The 18882-nt window shown below is 36.9% G+C and overlaps 2 protein-coding genes across 3 annotated transcripts in view; one reads left to right on the forward strand and one right to left on the reverse strand.

The window, feature by feature from the left end:
• SKIC3 (SKI3 subunit of superkiller complex) overlaps positions 1–11413 on the forward strand; it is a 57311-nt gene extending 45898 nt beyond the window's left edge. For both annotated transcript variants that reach the window (XM_063295411.1, XM_063295410.1), the window contains exons 37-41: positions 600–758; positions 5395–5547; positions 6881–7011; positions 7777–7900; positions 9919–11413. In XM_063295411.1, coding sequence (XP_063151481.1) covers positions 600–758; positions 5395–5547; positions 6881–7011; positions 7777–7900; positions 9919–9999 — 648 coding nt within the window. In that variant the 3' untranslated portion in view covers positions 10000–11413. The remainder of the gene's footprint in view (positions 1–599; positions 759–5394; positions 5548–6880; positions 7012–7776; positions 7901–9918) is intronic.
• Positions 11414–13047: 1634 nt separating this feature from the next.
• The window catches only part of FAM81B (family with sequence similarity 81 member B), a 34052-nt gene continuing 28217 nt past the window's right edge, over positions 13048–18882 (reverse strand). Inside the window, exons 5-8 of the mRNA XM_063295413.1 lie at positions 17988–18094; positions 16591–16726; positions 13734–13929; positions 13048–13183 (exon numbers count right to left, since the gene is read on the reverse strand). Of these exons, the coding sequence (XP_063151483.1) occupies positions 13053–13183; positions 13734–13929; positions 16591–16726; positions 17988–18094 (570 nt within the window). The 3' untranslated portion in view covers positions 13048–13052. The remainder of the gene's footprint in view (positions 13184–13733; positions 13930–16590; positions 16727–17987; positions 18095–18882) is intronic.

Below are 18882 nucleotides of genomic sequence, written 5' to 3' on the forward strand. Positions count from 1 at the left end.
ATCCTTCTGCATAATTGCCCCTCCTCACTAGTTCATTGGGTTTCTTATGGGATTACTGTGAATTAAAAAGAAACAGGTGACAAGGTTAGAAGGTATAATTATTAGTTGCTTCTGATACATGTTACTATATTTCTTACCTGTCCAATATTCTATCCAAGATCTTTTGGTGGATTACAAATACTTCAAAACAACATGGTTTTAAAAATACCAAAATAAAACTGGCAGCATTAATAAATAGCACAAAAGATACAAAAATGCAATTTTGTAAAAGTCAGAAGTTAATTGAATTGCAATTATTCATGCATCAATTGCCAATAAAACATGCTTGAAGTTACAGCTTCTCTACATGAAACATGGAACCAACATAGCTGCTTTATTAAAATGTGCTGGGAATCTTATTTTAAGCATTGTGAAAATATTTTGATTTCAGCAAATTAAAGTATAGAATCACTGGTTTACCGTTCCTTACCTCTCCTCTTTTTGCTTACTGACAAGTGAAATAACTGGATTCTTGTGTTGCTAGAATAAATGCTCTGCTTTTTTGTGAAGTGGTTTCTAATTATTTTCTGTGTGCAACTAAAAGTGGTTTTTGCCTCTAGGGATTAAAAAAATTTCCTGAGCAGCCAGTGTGGTACCTGCTCTTAAGGCAAGTTCAATGCAAACCACTTTTGCAGTCCCGCAAAGAGCTTCCTGATGCCATCTTGGAAGAGCTCCGAAAAGCAGTTCTCTCCAACTCCACATTGATTACAGCTTGGCATGTAAGTTTGCCTACATTTACCCATGATTGGGTTCTCTTTATTATACCTCACAATTTGAGGACCTTTTCCATTTAGTCCTGTGTATAGTAGTCTTTCTGTCTTCCCTTCAAAACGTGCTGAAAATTGGAAGGTAACACCTTCTGTGACCAGAGTGGACTTTGGAGATCCAACCTCAGACTATAGCATATACCATTAAGTAGTGTCCCTGGTGGGTTTTTTGTTTTTTGTTTTGGTGAAATTGAGGAGGCAGCTGTTCAGCAAAGGGAAATCCAATGCTGTCAGTTTAGTTGAACATGCTTACATTTGGATCCAACCCAGTATGCCCAAATTAGGAACTGGAAGTTCATGGGTGAGCATGGTTTTCAATGTAGATCTTTCCAGCAGGCATGTCTGTCAATAGGTGTATATAGGGAATGTATTTCTGTAAGTACGCAATCAAGTATTTATTTATTTATTTATTTAATCTAATTTGTCCCTGCCCATCTCCTCCCGTCAGGGGACTCTGGGCAGTTTACAGTAATCAATTAAAACAACAATAATAAAATCCACAGTATAAAATTACAATAATAAATAATATAAATAAGAATAAAAAATAAAAAAGTCCAACTGGCAAAAGAATCTAAAGCAGTCCAAGTGTGGGAGGAGTGGTCTATAGCAGCCATCCCCATGTAGATCTATTCCCCTCTCCGCCCCAAGCAAGGTGGCAGAACCAGGTCTTCAGGCTCCTCCAAAAGGCCAGGAGTGATGGGGCCAATCTCACCTCCCAGGGAAGCATGTTCCACAGGGCAGGAGCCACTGCAGAGAAGGCCCACTTCCTGGACCCCGCCAAACGAAGTTGTCTTAGAGACGGGGTCCGCAGCATGCCCTCTCTGCATGATCGGGTGGGACAGGCTGATGAGGCGGTCCCTCGGGTAACCTGGCCCCATGCCATGTAGGGCTTTAAAGGTAATAACCAACACCTTGAATTGGACCCGGAAGCAAACTGGTACCCAATACAGCTTGTGCAGCAGCAGTGTTACATGTGCCCTTCTGGGGACACCAAAGACAGCTCGTGTGGCTGCATTCTGGACCAGCTGAATCTTCTGGATACTTTTCAAGGGTAGCCCCATGTAGAGTGCATTGCAATAGCCTATATGTATTACAATCAAAAGGTGCTGGTCTGTGCATTTTGCCAGTGTAGCAAATTTTTCAGTTAGATTGCTTAGCTGCCCTGTTGCTTTTAGCATCAAGACATTAGAGTCAATAGAGGTTGACATAAATACTGGCAATAATTCTTCATCTTGCATCAGCACATTGGTAGTTGGTAACCTCTCCAGATGACTTTTAGAATCAAAGTAGTCTTTGCATAGTAGTCTTTAATGCCACTCTTCTGCACTTAAATACACTTGATATTTTGCCCAGAAAATAGGGCTCTTCCATTACTGGAAGCAAAAAAGTGTTTTGACATCATGTCCAAGAAATAAAAGAACAAAGAGTAAGTTGGGCAATGAATTGTTGCCTCAATATTTCTGGATGATAAGAATTTTAGAACATAAATCTGTGTTTGGAAGCATGTGTGATATAGCATTAAATGGTTTTTCCAGTGTTTTTGTCCTGTTTTTTCTACCCGTTAGAAATCCTTCAATATTATCACCAATAACTGAAAACATACACTAGTAACTAAATTATAAAAGAAGAAGAGGCCTGACTATGAGAAAGCTACGTACCAAAACACTGCTTTCCCTCATTAATACTGTTTGGGAGTCTTATTACATAAAAAACTTTGCTTAATAATTTTTATTTTATTAATCTGGGTACGTTTTATACAGCCAATATAATTTTGCAAGCTTCTTTGCTCTTTTTGTTCCTTTAACTGTTAAAGTTCCTAATCAACATCTCTTTAAAGTCACAAATCATTATTACAATCAGATTATTATTAATAGTATTGCTGAAAAAACAATTGCAATATTGTTCTTTGCCCAGTTCACATGAATACAGTAGATGTGGCACGTACAAAAAAAGGTTGCTCATGTTTCAGATGTTGTTTTCTGCCTCTTCAAGAATCCACTGGAAATATCATTGAGCTTATCTATTTATCTATTAAATCAATTTATATAGATGCCCAATCAATGTATGACTCAGGCTGGCATACATAGAAATAATAATTATACATTATTATTATTATTATTAAATTTATATGCCACCCAACTCCCAGCAACATATACAATAATAATAATACAAAAATTAAACAAACACAATCAGTGGCAACGAAGAAATTTTAAAAAACCAATGAAACATATCAAGCACAAGGCAATTTCATCCAACCAGAATAGTCAGAAATAGTTAAGACACACAAAATGTCCAATTCTTGGTGGACCACCTGGATCTCAGTGGGAGTGGTGGTCCATAGGGCAGGTGCAGAGAAGTCACATCTCCTGGGTCCCATCAAAAGACACTGCTTGAATGACATGACCCAGAGCCTTTCCACTTGTCAGATCTTATTGGAGGGGCAGAAATATTCAGAGACAGGCAGTCCTGCAAGTAACCTGGTCCTGTCCCATAAAGGGCTTTATAGGTCACAACCTTGAATCACACCCTGAAGCATACTGGTAACTAGTACAGTTTGCAGAGTTGCAGGGTTACATAAGCAGATAACTACTTGCATTGCCACATTCTGGACCAACTGTATCTTCTGAATGGTCTTCAGGAGCAGTGCCAGGTACAGTACATTGTAGTAATCCAAACAAGAGGTGATTAAGGCATAAATGACTGTAAGTAGGACTTGCTGATCCAGGAACGGTCACAACTGGCACACAAGATGGATTCATGCAAAGACCCTCTGAGGCACAGCTGCCACCTGCTCTTCAAGCAAGAGCCATAATTCCAGGAGGATGTATTTACCACCATTTGGACTGACCCACATATCACTTCCAGGAGGCATTGACCAACCAGGAAGGACACATTAACAGCTGTGAGGACTCTGTTCGCTTCCTTGGAGCCAATAGCCTATACCATAGCTCAGTCAACTCAACCAGAACTGTACAGCTGAAGTCCAACTCGGGGAATCCAAGCTACTTTATCCAACAAATGCCTCAAATGTTCTTCATAGCACATATAGATGGTTGTCTGGCCTACCCCATTTTAAGGGGGATTGGATCAGTTTAAACAAAGCTGCTGAACTGCAATCTGGATGTAATAAGAGAGGAAAAATAGCTGTGTCTTGCTGCTCTTATTACCAAGATATAACCTTTGATAAGGCTCTTACTCATGTTTGCTCTTCATCTTTCAACAGCAATGCCCTATGTATGTCTTCTGTTGCTTCATCTCCCAAAGCTCCTCTGAAAATCAGGAGACCTTCTGGGATCTACAGTATGTGCAGAGAGAGGCCACACAGCTATGATCTGATCTAGGGACATCATCTCTTATTTCAAGTGGTTACTAAGACTTCAGTTGAATTGTGCATGAATCACAAGAACTTTCCCGAGCATCAGGTGCCCAAGGTTGACCAATTGAATGAATTTTACTTCCCTGTCATGGTACTGGGTACAGAGAACATAGAGCAATCAAAAAGTGATCCATTTATTACAAGGAACAAAGAGCAATATCCCCCAACTCTAGATCACATTGCCGCCACTACAAGACAAAAACTAGATCCAGTGTGACACACACACACACACACACACACACACACACACACACACACACACCCGCTTCAGGAAACAAAGTAGGCAGAGAAAGCGATGAATAACTTTTGTAAAATTAGTTGCAACACTACATGACCTAAGGAGAGACAAGAATGAAATTATAGTTCCTTAGATCCATGTTTTAAAAATTGAGGACGGTAGAAAGATAGATATAAGATAAAGATATAGCTGAATTTGGTGAAACCTTCATTTTTGTATGATTTAAATTATGAAAGTCTTATCAGACTAGGTAATTTGGTGTGCCTAACAGAAGCAAAGAAAAAAATGATTGAGAATTGAGCTGTTCAGCACCATGGTCAGCTTCTCTTTTTTATCTTAAATTTGAGTAGGTTCCAGCTAGCTCATTTAACCATCTCATTTGAGATTCATTTGGAATGCAGTGCAACAGTGATGCTGTTTGAATGCTTACAGATGACAGTAATGAAAGCCAGTGTTGAGTTCTTTATGAGTGACATTTGCTTCCTGGGAACATGTACTTGATTTTATTTGTCCCTCTTGGCTAGAATCTGTGAGCACTGGGATCAGCACTATCTTCATATGGCTTGCCAATGTTACCCATAGTCAGGAAAATTGATATGGAAACTCTCTGGAGAGGATGTTTATTATACATTTGCTTTACTTATCAGCTACAGCACACTGGGGAGGGAGAGTTGTATTCAGCATCTTTAATATCATTTCTTTCAGTCTCAGACTTAGTGCACACTCAACTATATGCAAATTTATGAATTTTCTTGAATTCTGTTTGCTTATACCCTTCAGGAGATCTCTCTATAAAATTCTAGATTATTGAGTTAAGTATTTTCCAGGTCCTTTTATTTTGAGTTTCAGACATTTTACTTCTTTTTAAACAACCTTAGCTGTTCAAAATTTCTCTTAACACAATGCTTACAGTAATGTTTAAGGACTGGGAATTAAATATAACTAAATCTTTGACTTGATTCCATTTTCTCCAGTGGTTGGCACAAGTCTATCAATCACAGGGAATGATGGTTGCTGCAGAGATGTGTTACCGAAAAAGTCTGAAGTTGGCTTCCCAGCAAGGCAACTTGAGTGGGAAACTCTCTAGTCTTCTAAGACTTGCTAAACTTGCCCTGGAAATCTGTATGGTAAGAGGTTTAAATTGTTAAATGATAAAGTCTGATTAGTTCTGGCAGAGAAGGTATGCTTTGGGTCCTGTCTGCTAGGGACTTATATTTGGTGGGTCCCAGGAGGCCGGCCTTTTCTGCTGTGGCACCCACCTTAGGGAACAACCCCCCTCAAAGTGAGGTTAGTTCATCCCTGTTAATGTTCCATAAGTCCCTCAAGACCTGGCTAAGTCATCAGGCCTGGGGGTCCCAGGGGACGAGTGACATTCTAAGATGGCCCCATCATTGTGGTTAGTATATACTCTCTCCTGGGTTTTGTGGTTTGTATATTTTTAACAATGATTGTTTTATAATTTTAATAATGATTGTTTTTATATATTTATTGTTTTATTTAATTGTAGTACGCTGCCCAGAGTCACTTCTTGTGAGATGGGTGGTCATATAAATTTTGATAGATTGACAAGAGTGAGTTAATTGCAGTAATCTGAGATAAAAATATAAAGTAGTTCTTCTCAATTAACTATTATGTTAGGAATCAGAGAAAATATACAAGCAAGATGTTTTGTCTATGCAAATTGATAAGGTAAATTATGCTAATCAGCTTTCATCACAAATTTACTATAGAATAATAGCTTTTGTGAGCTATGAACAGTTCTTAGAGCTTTACACTTGTTAAAAGAACAGGTGATCCACACTCAGGATTGTACCTGTTGGAGCTTGAATTACTTTGCTACTTATTTGCCACTAAACATTAGATAAGTGAATATATTTTATGATTCCAGAAATTCAGTTTTTAACAGCACATACATGCTGCTAAATAGCCAGTGATTTCTCTTTAATATATCCTGCTGGAAGTCAGGTTCTGTTAGTGGAGTCAAAAATACTTTGTCAGAATGTTTCATTGATATAATTGATGGTGAGGAGTAGAGTTTTGGATGGTGGGCCACATTCAGTGATTTGTATAAGGGAGAATATTTTGATCAATGAGGAATAGAACTTGTGAAAGAAGATACTGATTACATTTTCAAAATAATATTTATTCATGAATTAATACCTCTTTTTGTCCATTATATGGAGGGAATGTGTCATAGAAAATAGATTTAAACAAATATTTAGGAACATTAGTAGCTTTGGCTAATCCATTGTACCAAAAGTACTAGAAAGCTATTTCATTATGTTAGAATTCTATGCTACTTTTCACAGTTATTAAGTCCCATATGGAGGTGAATGGAAAATATGATACATTATAAAACCATCTGTAGTTTTACCTGCTGCTGTAAATGGTGTTTAATATAAGTAACGTTTTGTTTTGTTTTGTTTTGTTTTGTTTTGTTTTGTTTTGTTTTGTTGAAAGGCCAATGTTTTGAATGATCACTGGCCATCTCTAGTTCAAGAAGCTACAACAGAAGCTATGAAAATTTCTTTCTGCCCGCTGGGTATTCTATTTCAAGCACTTATGCAGTACAATCGCAAAATGGGTTCACGGTGTGTATTGGTTTATGTACTACATGGCATCCATTCATGAATGTGGCTACATTTTTATGTAATGAGAATATCTTTAATGAAATATACCCTAATTCTGAAATGCCTAGATGGCCTAAAAGGTAGTTGAAGCTTGCTGTCATAAAGTGTAAAATTATAATAAGATGCAGAACAGGGTCTTGTTTGATGGAGGCAAAATTCCTAATTGCCAAGATCCGAAATAGTTGTTTCCCTGTGAGAAAAGGACATGGTTCTTGCAAAGCGAACTTGCTGTGAAAGTTTAATTGTCAAAGAGACCTTTTAAAACTTCAGAATAGTTTCTCTTTAGGAGTGGGAACTCTTACAGGAAACTCAAACAGTATTTCTGGCTGCTTTTACAATTGCTTCACTTGCATGGAAATGTTCTTTGAAATGAGCCCAGAATCTGATAGAGTGATAATGAAGACATTTTCTCACCTGTAGACAGTATCTATCCAATAGGATGTTGATGGTATCCAGTTTCTGCATCCTTCTAATGGAGCAGTTCAGCATTTCATTCTCTTTTAATGACGTGCTATATTTAGTTTTATGTTTCAGGATATAAATTTTTTTGCTCTTTTGTAGAGAATGAAATGCATGCTTACTTGCAAACATAAATTCATGTAAATATAAGTATATATTTGAATATTTAAAACGCTATAGATTCATGCTTATTTTGATATTTTCTCATCACATCCTACAACATCTAATCAGTATTACACTTTTTCTGTTTGTTTGTTTGTTTTGTAGAGAAACACGTCGTATGTTGGAGAGAGTGGTATATCAATCTGGATTTCCAGAAACTGTTGTAACAGTTGCCCGATGGTATCTCTTAAGACATTTATATGCCAAAGATGATTATGAATTAATAGATGTAAGAACCATTATTGTTATATATATATGTGTGTATATATATATATGGATTCTCAATGCTTTATTTAGGAGTTTGATAAGTCCCAAGTGTTACTTATTTAGGTGGATATATCAAATACACTGGATTTCATTTGCAGAAAAAAATCAGTGTTAATACTTGTGGAATGTTCTTCTCAGGAAGCATCATTAGAATTTGTCCTGAATAGCTTTTAATTAAAGGTTAAAATTTTATATTTGTAGTAAGCTGCTACATTTGTTGTATCTTTTTTTCAGTTCAGCTGGTTGTATTTATAAGCTGCAGTATTCATATTAGTCTTTTCAGCAGAAAGATAGTTATGGAATTTTAGATATATAGTTAGAGTATATTAGGTAAAGAAATAATACTTGGAATATTGAAAACAGGTTTCTTCTTCATACCATGCATGAATCAAAAGTGCTCATTAATTGTATAGTTGATAAATGGTAACCACCAGGTCATTAAAGAAAACTAGAGAAGATTGATTTCAATTGAGGGAGAGGGTTCCCGCATTTAAAGAGTTTTCCTTAATATTATTAAATTGATTTATACGGCTGCCCATCTTGCAAATGCAACTCTGGGCAGCTAAAAACACCTTAAAACGATTATTTAAAAATAAATAAATAAAGGATTAAAAACCTACAATGGATACCAAAGGTAAACCCAAACCAAACAATTGACAAAGGCCTTTCAATGAGAAATCTAGCCTCCCAACCCCCAGGCCTTGAAGCACATACAGGTCTTCAACAGTTTATGAAAGGTGAGCAGGTTTGGGGCCAGTCCGATCTCGAGACATAGGATGTTCAAGCGGGCAGGTCCTGCAGCAGAAAAGCGTTAGTTGAACTGCCCATTTGTTCTTCTGTTTTCCAAGAAAAACGTCTATGCCCTAAATTCTTTTTGTTCCTTCATATGATGAATGCAGCAGCAATGGGGGGGGGGTGCTTTATCTGCTTTCAAAAGAAAGGACAGTTACTACTGCTAAGTGGGAAGAGTTATCAAAATCCCCCTGTTACATGTTCATACCAATTGTGTCCTGCTTGAATTTTAAGTATTGAAGAGAGAGGGGTTGGGATGGGGACTTTTGCTATCTTACCTCATTCAAGAATTCTGTTGTGAGGAATAAACTAGGAAAAGTAAAAAGTGGCCTGGAGATTTAATAGGCCAAAGAGTGTACCCAGGTTGTGTTTTCTTTCAAACACAAAACAAACCATCATGTTCTAGAAGTTATGTTGAATTTTTTGGATTAGCTGCAGTTTTGCAGAAATGAAACCCAGAATATTTTGGTGTTTCCGGGTTTCAGCCGAAACAAAACTCAGGGGGATCTCAGAATGATTTTACAGGGCTAGCAGAACAATGCTGAGGTACATCCCTCCCCTCTGGCTGTGGGTGGCCATGTCTCCCCCTCATCTCAATGCCTTTCCTTTGCTCCTTTGCGTCCCACCCCACAAACTACTGCTGCTAATGCCCTGGTGCAGCATAACCTATTGGCCTTCCCATCTTCGTAATCCCTTCCTCGCCTCCCCTTAGCCACTGCTGATGCACCCGTCTCTGCACCTCTTGATTATTACAATGGTCTTTGCAGTGAAGTTCAGACTCCCAGCACAGCATGCCCTATTGGCCTAGCGCTAGCTTAGCACTTTTCTTTCCCTGCCTCTCCCAGGGTACTGATGCCTACATGTGCCCTTACCAATAAAACCCCTCACTCCTGGCTTTGGCCTGCTCTTATTCCCCACCCCCACCATTTCAGCCCCATTTTATTCTATATACAGCCCAAAACATCTGAAAGATGGATGTTTCAGAGCAGGTAGAGACCACCCAAAAGCAGCAGTCCCATGCATGGAATGGTTTGGGCCCAGATTTTTTTTGCAATCCCTATATACATACAAGTGGCCTACTTAGCTTGTGACTTATTAGCAAGTAACTAAACATCCTTAACTCTTACACTCTGAAATATTCACATTAATGCATAATTCTTTTTCTCCGTTTTCCCAATTCTCCTGCAGGCTCTTATAGCAAATGCCAAAGCTAATGGAGATACTCAAGTTTTGGAATTAGACAAGAAACTCTCAGCAGCAGCCTCCTAGCACAAACATTAGTGAAGAATCAGAATAACTTCGGAGGCCTTTGGAAACATGTTGATGACAAATACCTTGACTTTAAATCAGAAGTGCTAATAGTCTGATTTGTATTAAAAGGAACCAATGATTAAACTAACTGATTGAAATTCAGTTGAAGTTTACCTAATCTGTGCTCCTAGTGAGAAATTCCAGTGTATGCTAGTGGCCTTGGAAAGCACAAAGGTTTGACCTCTGCTCTAGTGCAGAGTAAATATGAAAGATTTCTGTCTTTGAAATGGAGCCTTAATAATATATCCATGTGCTAAATAAACTTTGGTCTGTCTTCATAGCCTGCTAAGACCTTGCTGTTTCTGTCCATCTCCATTTTATTATCATTTAGCAGTATATCTTTCTGCAGCTTCTCAAGCAAAATAAATAACCTTTTAACTTGGTGGGTGATGAAGCAATAAAATGTGTTGAGACATTGCATACAAACTGTTTACATCTTACTCTATATGCACGAACTTTTAATTCAGAACCCTATGATTTCAATAAAACATTCATTTTCCTCCTGGCTATATTTAATGTCATGTGTCATAGCTATCTTTCACAGTATAGTTGCATTACTTTGATTTCTGACAGATGATTGGTAGAGCCTAACTGAGAAAAACAGATTTTCAGTTCTCTTGTGTTCTTCATAAGAGTACATTTTGGAAATAAATATTTTTAGTTTAAATTAGATTCAAGGATGATATGAGGCTAGTTGATGTTCCTTGTGCATCAAGTTCAAGAGTTTTCAGAATAGATTACCTTGGAATACAGCATGAAACAGGTGGCAAATATAAAGTAGAACATGCTTTTAACAGAACTATGTTAAGCTGCCCAGAGTCACTGGTCTGAGATGGGTGGCTATATAAATTGAATGAATGAATGAATGATTTCATTATTCTTGCCTTAAACTGTTTTTAATATGCAAATGTTGAAGCTATAATTTGAAGCCAAAGGGTAGAGAGGAGTCGTATTTTTTTAATTTCAAGCCATTTGTAATTTAATTCTTTTTTTCCACTGCCACCACCTCCCTGCCCCCCAAAATATAGGTAAGTATCTCTTGTACCTACAAGCAAGATTAAATAGGACAAGTTTGGGGCAGAAATATACCAGAAAAGGAAAGGATTAAAAAATGTTCCTTCCACATTAAATTCCAATTTTTAATTAATTTAATTTATTACATGTACATGCTGCTCAACTCCCAATGACTCTGGGAGGGGTAGTATGAAAAATCTGAGAACTACCACTCTCTTTGACTGGATTGCTCATATTTAACCCCTGTTAAGAATTCTTCACACAAATGCATTATGCTCTAATCGTTTTGTTTTGTAATGTGGGTTTTTATGTTAATGGCAATCAGTTTGCTTGTTATTAAAGTGAAATTATATTTGTTGTGCTGTTAATCATTAGATAATTACAATAAATCTAAATTTCACTGTCTGAAAGAATGGACAGTTCCTTTGGAGAAATAGTTCTTGATTTTGGATATTGAGGTTCAACACTGCCCTCACAAATATCAGTTGTGAAATCCGCTTCTGATGTATAAAGATTGACAGTATGATTAGTCTGCATATTATGAAAACCGATCTAGCCATGTTGGATAATTCAGGTAAATACATGAGAATAGATTTTAGCAAAAACAAAATTTACTGCTAAAAACTACTTTCCTTACTCTTTTGCTGCTTAGTTAGTCCCTGATCCTTTTGAACTATGCTCCCCCACCCCTTCCTTGGCTGTTGGATTTGGGAAGGTAAAAAGCAATAAAGGACACCATCTGCCACTGTATTAGAATAATTCCATATATTTTAAGGTCAGTGTTTTCCTCCTTCCTTTTTAGCATAAGGAGGAAAACACCGACCTTAAAATATATGGAATTACTGTTACTTACAACTCTTCAGCAAGTTTCAGTGCAGTACAGAAGCAAATATAATCACCGAATGATGGGATTGAAGAAGAGAAATATTTCCTTAGTGCTTTACAACTCAAGGGCATTAATAATGGAAGTGTGTTGAAGAATGGCATGCTCTCAGGTTTTTGGCCCCAATTTCCACTTCACTCTAAATAATGTTTAAGAACTGATGGAACCTCACAGTTGAAGGTATTTTTTCTTCAGAGATGCTATGAAGTGTGGCAATGAAGTTTCTTTCAGGAAGCAAAAATGTGCAGCTAGTCACTTTTGCATTATTCAAACACTTCATTTCAGTCGTATGGAAGATTGCAAAACAAGTTCCATTTGAATTTTTAAGAACATTTTCTCCTCAAAAACTGGTGGTAAATTATATCAGCAATCTCATTGTTAGAAAATGTATAGGGAGTTGGTCAAAGAGGGGCATGTTGCTTTATCTTTTTTTCTAGTTCCATAGCGATCTTGACAAAAAGTCTTTTGGCATCTTAAATGTTAACAAATTTAAGTCGTTCTAAGAGACTTGCATGTTATTCCTATGAATATTTCCAGACATCTTTGCAAACTTCAGCTTTTCCTTCGCAAACTTCAGCTTTTCCTTCTTACATATGAATAGCAGTTAAAAACAGTGAAAAACAAATCACTAACTAGAATACTGTATATAAAAGTAATCATTTGAATTTGCAAGACTATTAAAATTGTAAATGCTTTTTCATAAAATTAGACAAATATTTTAGGAAATATATTTGTCTTTTTCATAACTGATGATAAAATAACAATGAGCTAGTAAGGTTGTTTTAGTTTCTCTGAGGGCAGGAACGATGCTCATAGTTTGAAAACTTCAGGATATAACTGGATATTTGGTTGTAATGGTTTGTCAAAATAAATCAAGCAATGGCTTATACAACAATTACTGTCACTCCTTGCATTTTCTTTTTTTCCAAATACAAATGAAGTGTGGATATGATTCTATTTTAACCTGCATCTGTTCAGAATTATGACGGTGCTCATGTCCCAGAGGTACAGGAAAACAGGTCTGATATTGTAGAAACAAAAAGTTAACTTTTTAAACCTTTTCAATATTTTCCCTTGATGGAACAACTGTAAATGCTAAAAAAAAAAAAATGCGCTAGTCTTTAAGTTCAGTGAGTTTTCGTCGTATCTTTTTCATGTCTTGCTTGAATTTCTCTTCTTCGAGTTTCAGCTTTGTTGTCTGTATTTGTTTAAGTGCACCAAGAGAATCACGGATAGATTGAAATCCTGGTAAATAACAGGCAACTCTTAGTAAGGTTGACAAAATTCTCACTGGTATATTTCGTGTTTACACTGCATTTCAAAATTATTTTGGACTATTGCTTCTTAGCCTAAGATGATCATTTGATCTGTCATTTCAATGAAATATTTTCTGAACAATTCTTTCAACTAAGTGAATGCCACAAGCTTTAAGATGAGTTAATTTAGTTCTCCTTTGGTGAATAATAACTGTGATGCTTGAAATCAGCCTCATTTTAAGTACATACATCTTTTCTGGTATGAAAACTGAAAAGACTAGAAGTAGCAACAGATTTGAACTGGCTATTTCTCTAGCCAAATTTTGGAATAATAAGTTACTTCTGCTGAAAGCTGATTTTTGTCCTTACTGACAGAAGCATCCTTCATGACAGGAAGGGTTATAAACTGAACCACAGCAAGAAGACCTTCAGTTTTCCTGTTACTGTATAATTTGGTAATCCAGAGAATGACAAAGTTGGGTGGATAGAAACATACATGCAGACACACAAAGGCATGGAAGTTTGAAAAATAAACTCACCTGATCTGTATTCATTTCGCATTTCTTCCAGTTCATTCCACATCAGCTTTTCAAATCTGGTAATCTTTGCATGGAGTTTATTTTGATCATTTTTCACCTGGCTCAGTTCCACGTCAAACTGCAATGTTTTTTCTGTGTTTTCTATTCTTTTGGAGACATAGTAAAACTCATCTTCCATTTTCTTTTCCACTATTTCCTTTTGAAAGAGGCATTGTGAAAAATAGAATTACTCTACTAAGAATGTTATATTTATTTACTCAGTAGAAATGAATGAAACTCTCGTAATTTTTTTTCTGTAGACATTCTATAATCTTCATAATTAATTTTACTTGTAAACATTTACAAAAATGATTGACCCCATTTCCCAGTTTAATGGGTATCTCTATCTCTTGTGGAACAGTCAAGAAGTTGGGATGGATTTAGAGCTATTTTGGTGTAAGAGGCTATTAGGATTCCAAATGTTTTGATACACATTTTGCTATGATGATCTCTGAAGAAGTTTCAGCTACTAAAAATTGTTTGGTGCAGCCACACGGGCTTGCTGTAAAGTGCGGGGGAGGGGGGAGGTTTCTAAAAGGGGGGTATCAAAATGATTTGGATGAAGTGTGGATCACACGTGTATGCAGCTTGTTTTGTTGTTTATTCGTTTAGTCGCTTCCGACTCTTCGTGACTTCATGGACCAGCCCACGCCAGAGCTTCCTGTCGGTCGTCAACACCCCCAGCTCCCCCAGGGACGAGTCCGTCACCTCTAGAATATCATCCATCCATCTTGCCCTTGGTCGGCCCCTCTTCCTTTTGCCTTCCACTCTCCCTAGCATCAGCATCTTCTCCAGGGTGTCCTGTCTTCTCATTATGTGGCCAAAGTATTTCAGTTTTGCCTTTAATATCATTCCCTCAAGTGAGCAGTCTGGCTTTATTTCCTGGAGGATGGACTGGTTGGATCTTCTTGCAGTCCAAGGCACTCTCAGAATTTTCCTCCAACACCACAGTTCAAAAGCATCGATCTTCCTTCGCTCAGCCTTCCTTATGGTCCAGCTCTCGCAGCCATATGTTACTACAGGGAACACCATTGCTTTAACTATGCGGGCCTACAATAGCCTTTTTCCAGGTTTCCATGTGAGCTGGAAAAAATGCTGCTGTAGTGGCTCTTTATTTTCTGGCTCATGTAGAAGTCGGGGAAAAAAAGTCAGATGAACAACGGCCATGAAGCAACAGCCCTTTCATCATGTTTAGATCCAACATCATAAACTGTTGAACATCGTTACTGAGATCCAAGCTACTAATTAATGATGTAGGTAGCAACTACATCATTGGTCTCCTAATCTGTTGAGTGAAAAAAACAACAGGAATAATTTGTGGCCTAAATTTGGATGGTCCCAGCAATTTATATTGTTCAAAATCATGGAACAGTTTTTGGGAACCTCAATTTAGTTTGCAGCTCTGTCCAGATCACCACCAGTTCTCCCTGATTACAATCCAGCTATTCTCTCCATGCTAAATTTTAAATAAAAACACTCAATGGTGGTAGTAGTAATAAAAGCACTGCAATGATGTAGTTGCTACCTACAAAATTTTTAAGTTAATATTTAATTTGACCACGAGATTGCTTTTTCTTTCCTCTCCCAATCTTTTCTTTTCACCTTTTTAATTTTAAATTGCATGTTTTCAGATAGAATTATCCTAATTCTGATATTTATAAGCTGTTTTGGAAGCCTTGTTGAATGAACAGTGGGGTGTAAATAGTTTTTAATACACTAATAAAAACAATTTTATATGCTATTTTATAAATGTGTCTCTATTATCAAATGTTTCTAATTCATTTCTGTTATTAAGTATAGCAGATTCCTGCACTAATATAAGCACAATAAAGTTTAATGAAGAGGAACTTCCCAAGATAGGATCTAAGGATTTAGAACGGGAACGCAGAGCCATTTCTAACTGGTGAGGAGCCCACAGTGATTTGGTTTCCAAAAGTCAAAGCACTTAGCAAACATTGACTTAGGGCTTCAATAGTTTTAATCTATAAAATACAACATTTAAAACTTGCTGCATGGTGCAATAATTTAGGATTAACAATCATACAGTATGATTTTTAGATTATTTTATAACTAAATGTTCTACTTCTGAAATGGAACTGTTTCAGTTTATTCCATCAGGTGCCTCCCCCTCACCCCCACCCACCCCCACCATAAAACCCCCAAATCTGAGGAAAGTTATGTCCAGAGTGTCTTGGTCCTGGATCAGCTACTTTCTGAAGCTAAACACTCTGCCTAAGTGCTTGTGTGGAACCAACAGCCTGCCTCTTGCCAAGAACTGAAGCTGTAATTCAGATTACAGTTTGAAAAAGGAACACTCTGCCATCTGTTAGAGATTTATTTAAGATGGCATATTTTATTGCCTGTGACTGAAAGAACAACATCCATAATGTAGCAACTTAAAATCCATACATTTTTTACTGTCCCAATTCCACAGAAGTAACCTTACGATATTACTTTTCTCTAGCAATATATTGAACTCAAAATACAAAGATTAATGGGCTTTCAAAGTCTGGTAATAAAATCTGACTGGCTCCTACACTTCCTTCCTTCATGTGTTCCTGACTTCTGTGCTTATGCTGAAGGTTCTCTGTGAGATAACCTCCTCACCATTCTCTTTCCCTGAATTCTCTGCTGGCTCATCCCCATCTCTCAGAGAGCCAGTATGATTCATGAGAGATCACTGAAAATGTTAACCAGATCTAAACTCCATACTATCTGTTTAAAATCTTTCTGTCTTACTATTGTTCTTTTACAAAAGAGGCATTTTAATAAAGCATGTCACCCCTGTATTCTTTGCATGAATTATAAGGATACTTACCAATCTGTCCTTCATTGTGGCAAAGAGCTGGTTTGTGAGATAGACTTGCTCTTGTTCAGATCTCCTCAACTCACTTTCGATCCATTTTCGCTGGTTTTGAATTTGATCCTTAAAATCATTTAAAATACCACTTATCCTGATATTTAAAGAGAATTGCTCTTTAATTTTCATGAAAATACAGTATAAAAACTGCAATTTAAAACTTTAAAAAATCCTTCTGGACCATGATCTCACTACAAAGCAATTTGAATCATATGATTTTATGTTAATTTTTTGTTAGCTCAGTCTTAATTTTCTCATGACAACCAAGCTCATATGGGTGAAAGCTTCACTCAAACAACTACCATAAACCTATGTCAGATTTTGTGTTACAAATAAGATTTATTCCATATATTCTTGGGTTTTGCCATTTTTGGTACTTAATGGTTCTCTGAAATGGCAACATTGTTGGTTTTAGATTCAAGGCTATAAATACCTGTATAATATTTGGAGACACCTATTCTCCCAACAAGAGAGATCTTTAAAATGCAGTTTGAAAGTGATCAAAGGCTTATGTATTTTTAAGCATTGTAAGTCAGCTTCTGCTCACAGCTTTTATATTGGCAAATTGAATATGAGCATCAAATATCCTTGGGGGAGGGGGCAGCTGATGAATGGATATATGAAAGACAAGAATGAAGTGAAGAAACAAACACTTTTCCAAACGCTTCTGAGCTGTCCTCTTCCTTCTGTTTCTGAATCAGTGCTTCAGATCTGATTCCAAAAAAATAGTTCAGAATGTAAGAGAGCAGAATCATAGCACCTACCAGTGACTTATTAAAGCAGCTGCATCTTTTCAAGATTAAGCAGCCATTGCAGAGGGGCTTTTACTGCCACCATACCAAACCAAACACAGCTACTTTAATGAGTGTAGACAGGTGCTGCATTCACACTCTTGTGTTCAAAAGCAATGCTTCAGAATAAAAAGCATAGCTCAGCTGTATTTCAGACCTCTATATGAGTTAGGAAGATAAAGACTTGATACAGTTATGCATAGCATAGACACCCTCCTCCCCAGTTTTTACAAAGCCTTTTTCCTTCTATAATCCCTCAAAGTTTCATTCCTTATTTACATTTTCTCTTATCATGATTTTCTGCCTTTTTTCTACTTATTTCAGTTTCATGATAGTTCTTTTGTCATTAAATAAGAAAAGCAAAGCCTTGTTCTTAGGGTGAAAGCACTGAATGAGCTTTGCAAAAAAGATTTATGGGATTTCATGAAGCATTTATCCTTGCTGGCCTGTCAGGATTCCTAAAGGCAAGTAAATTAATTTGGTGTTGTTCTCTCATGCCAATACCATTGTGCTAAAACTTCTCACCAAACACATTAACATAATTGAAAAGCTTTGATCGCCTACTTGACGTCCAAGAGCTGCAATTCATGGTGCTGATCCCCCTGTATTGTCTTTAAATTTGAAGTTTGCTCTGAGTTTGAAGTCTCTATCTTGCCTAAAAGCTGCATTACCTAATAGGAGCAAGAAGAAACAGTATGAGCTAGAATTCCTGCATTTACATTAAATACACATGATGGTTTCAGTGACTATGGGAAAAGCCAGAATTTCAGATAGGCTAATTCTTATAAGCTTTTCTCAGAATTAATTTCACTGTATAATAAAAGATTCCCATCAACTACTCTAAAATAATTATTAGTGTCCAGCATTTGTTGGATTTTGTCTAGAGACTTTGTACAGAGATGATCAGATTATACATAGATTGCTAGGGAGAAGGTGAAGGTAAGGCCTTTTTCTCCAACATTCTACATTTCCAGGAAGGGCTGTGCCATGTGCTAATCCATTTTGAGTAGTTAGCATGTGTGAATTCTTTTCCTGTCAAGGTTTTAATTGCCCCATTCTGTTGTATTTCTGCATGAAAGGCTTCCCTTTGTTTTTACATAACAACTGCTTTGGACAGGGACTGTTCACAGTTATGACAGTGATGAAAAAGTAACTTTGCAACTAATCCTCATATTTGTGCTTACAACCTTTGCAGGTTTGTAAAGCAAAGAAAAGCTGAAGTAAATCGTAAGCACAGGCGTGGTTCCACCTAGCGACCACTTTGCTTAACAACTGAGTTGCCGGTTCCAAAGGTTGTCACTAAACGAGGACTATTTGTATCAGTAACCCATTTTATATGATTATGACACACATTTATTCTATTTTTCATTAGTTGCAGAAGCAGCTTTCTTTCTAAGATTACCAAGGGAGGGCAAGTTTAAAAGAGCTTTGTTTTACATTTTCTAGATAGAACATTTCT

The sequence above is a fragment of the Candoia aspera genome, chromosome 2 (genome assembly GCF_035149785.1).
Source record: "Candoia aspera isolate rCanAsp1 chromosome 2, rCanAsp1.hap2, whole genome shotgun sequence".
Taxonomy (NCBI): Eukaryota; Metazoa; Chordata; class Lepidosauria; order Squamata; family Boidae; genus Candoia; species Candoia aspera.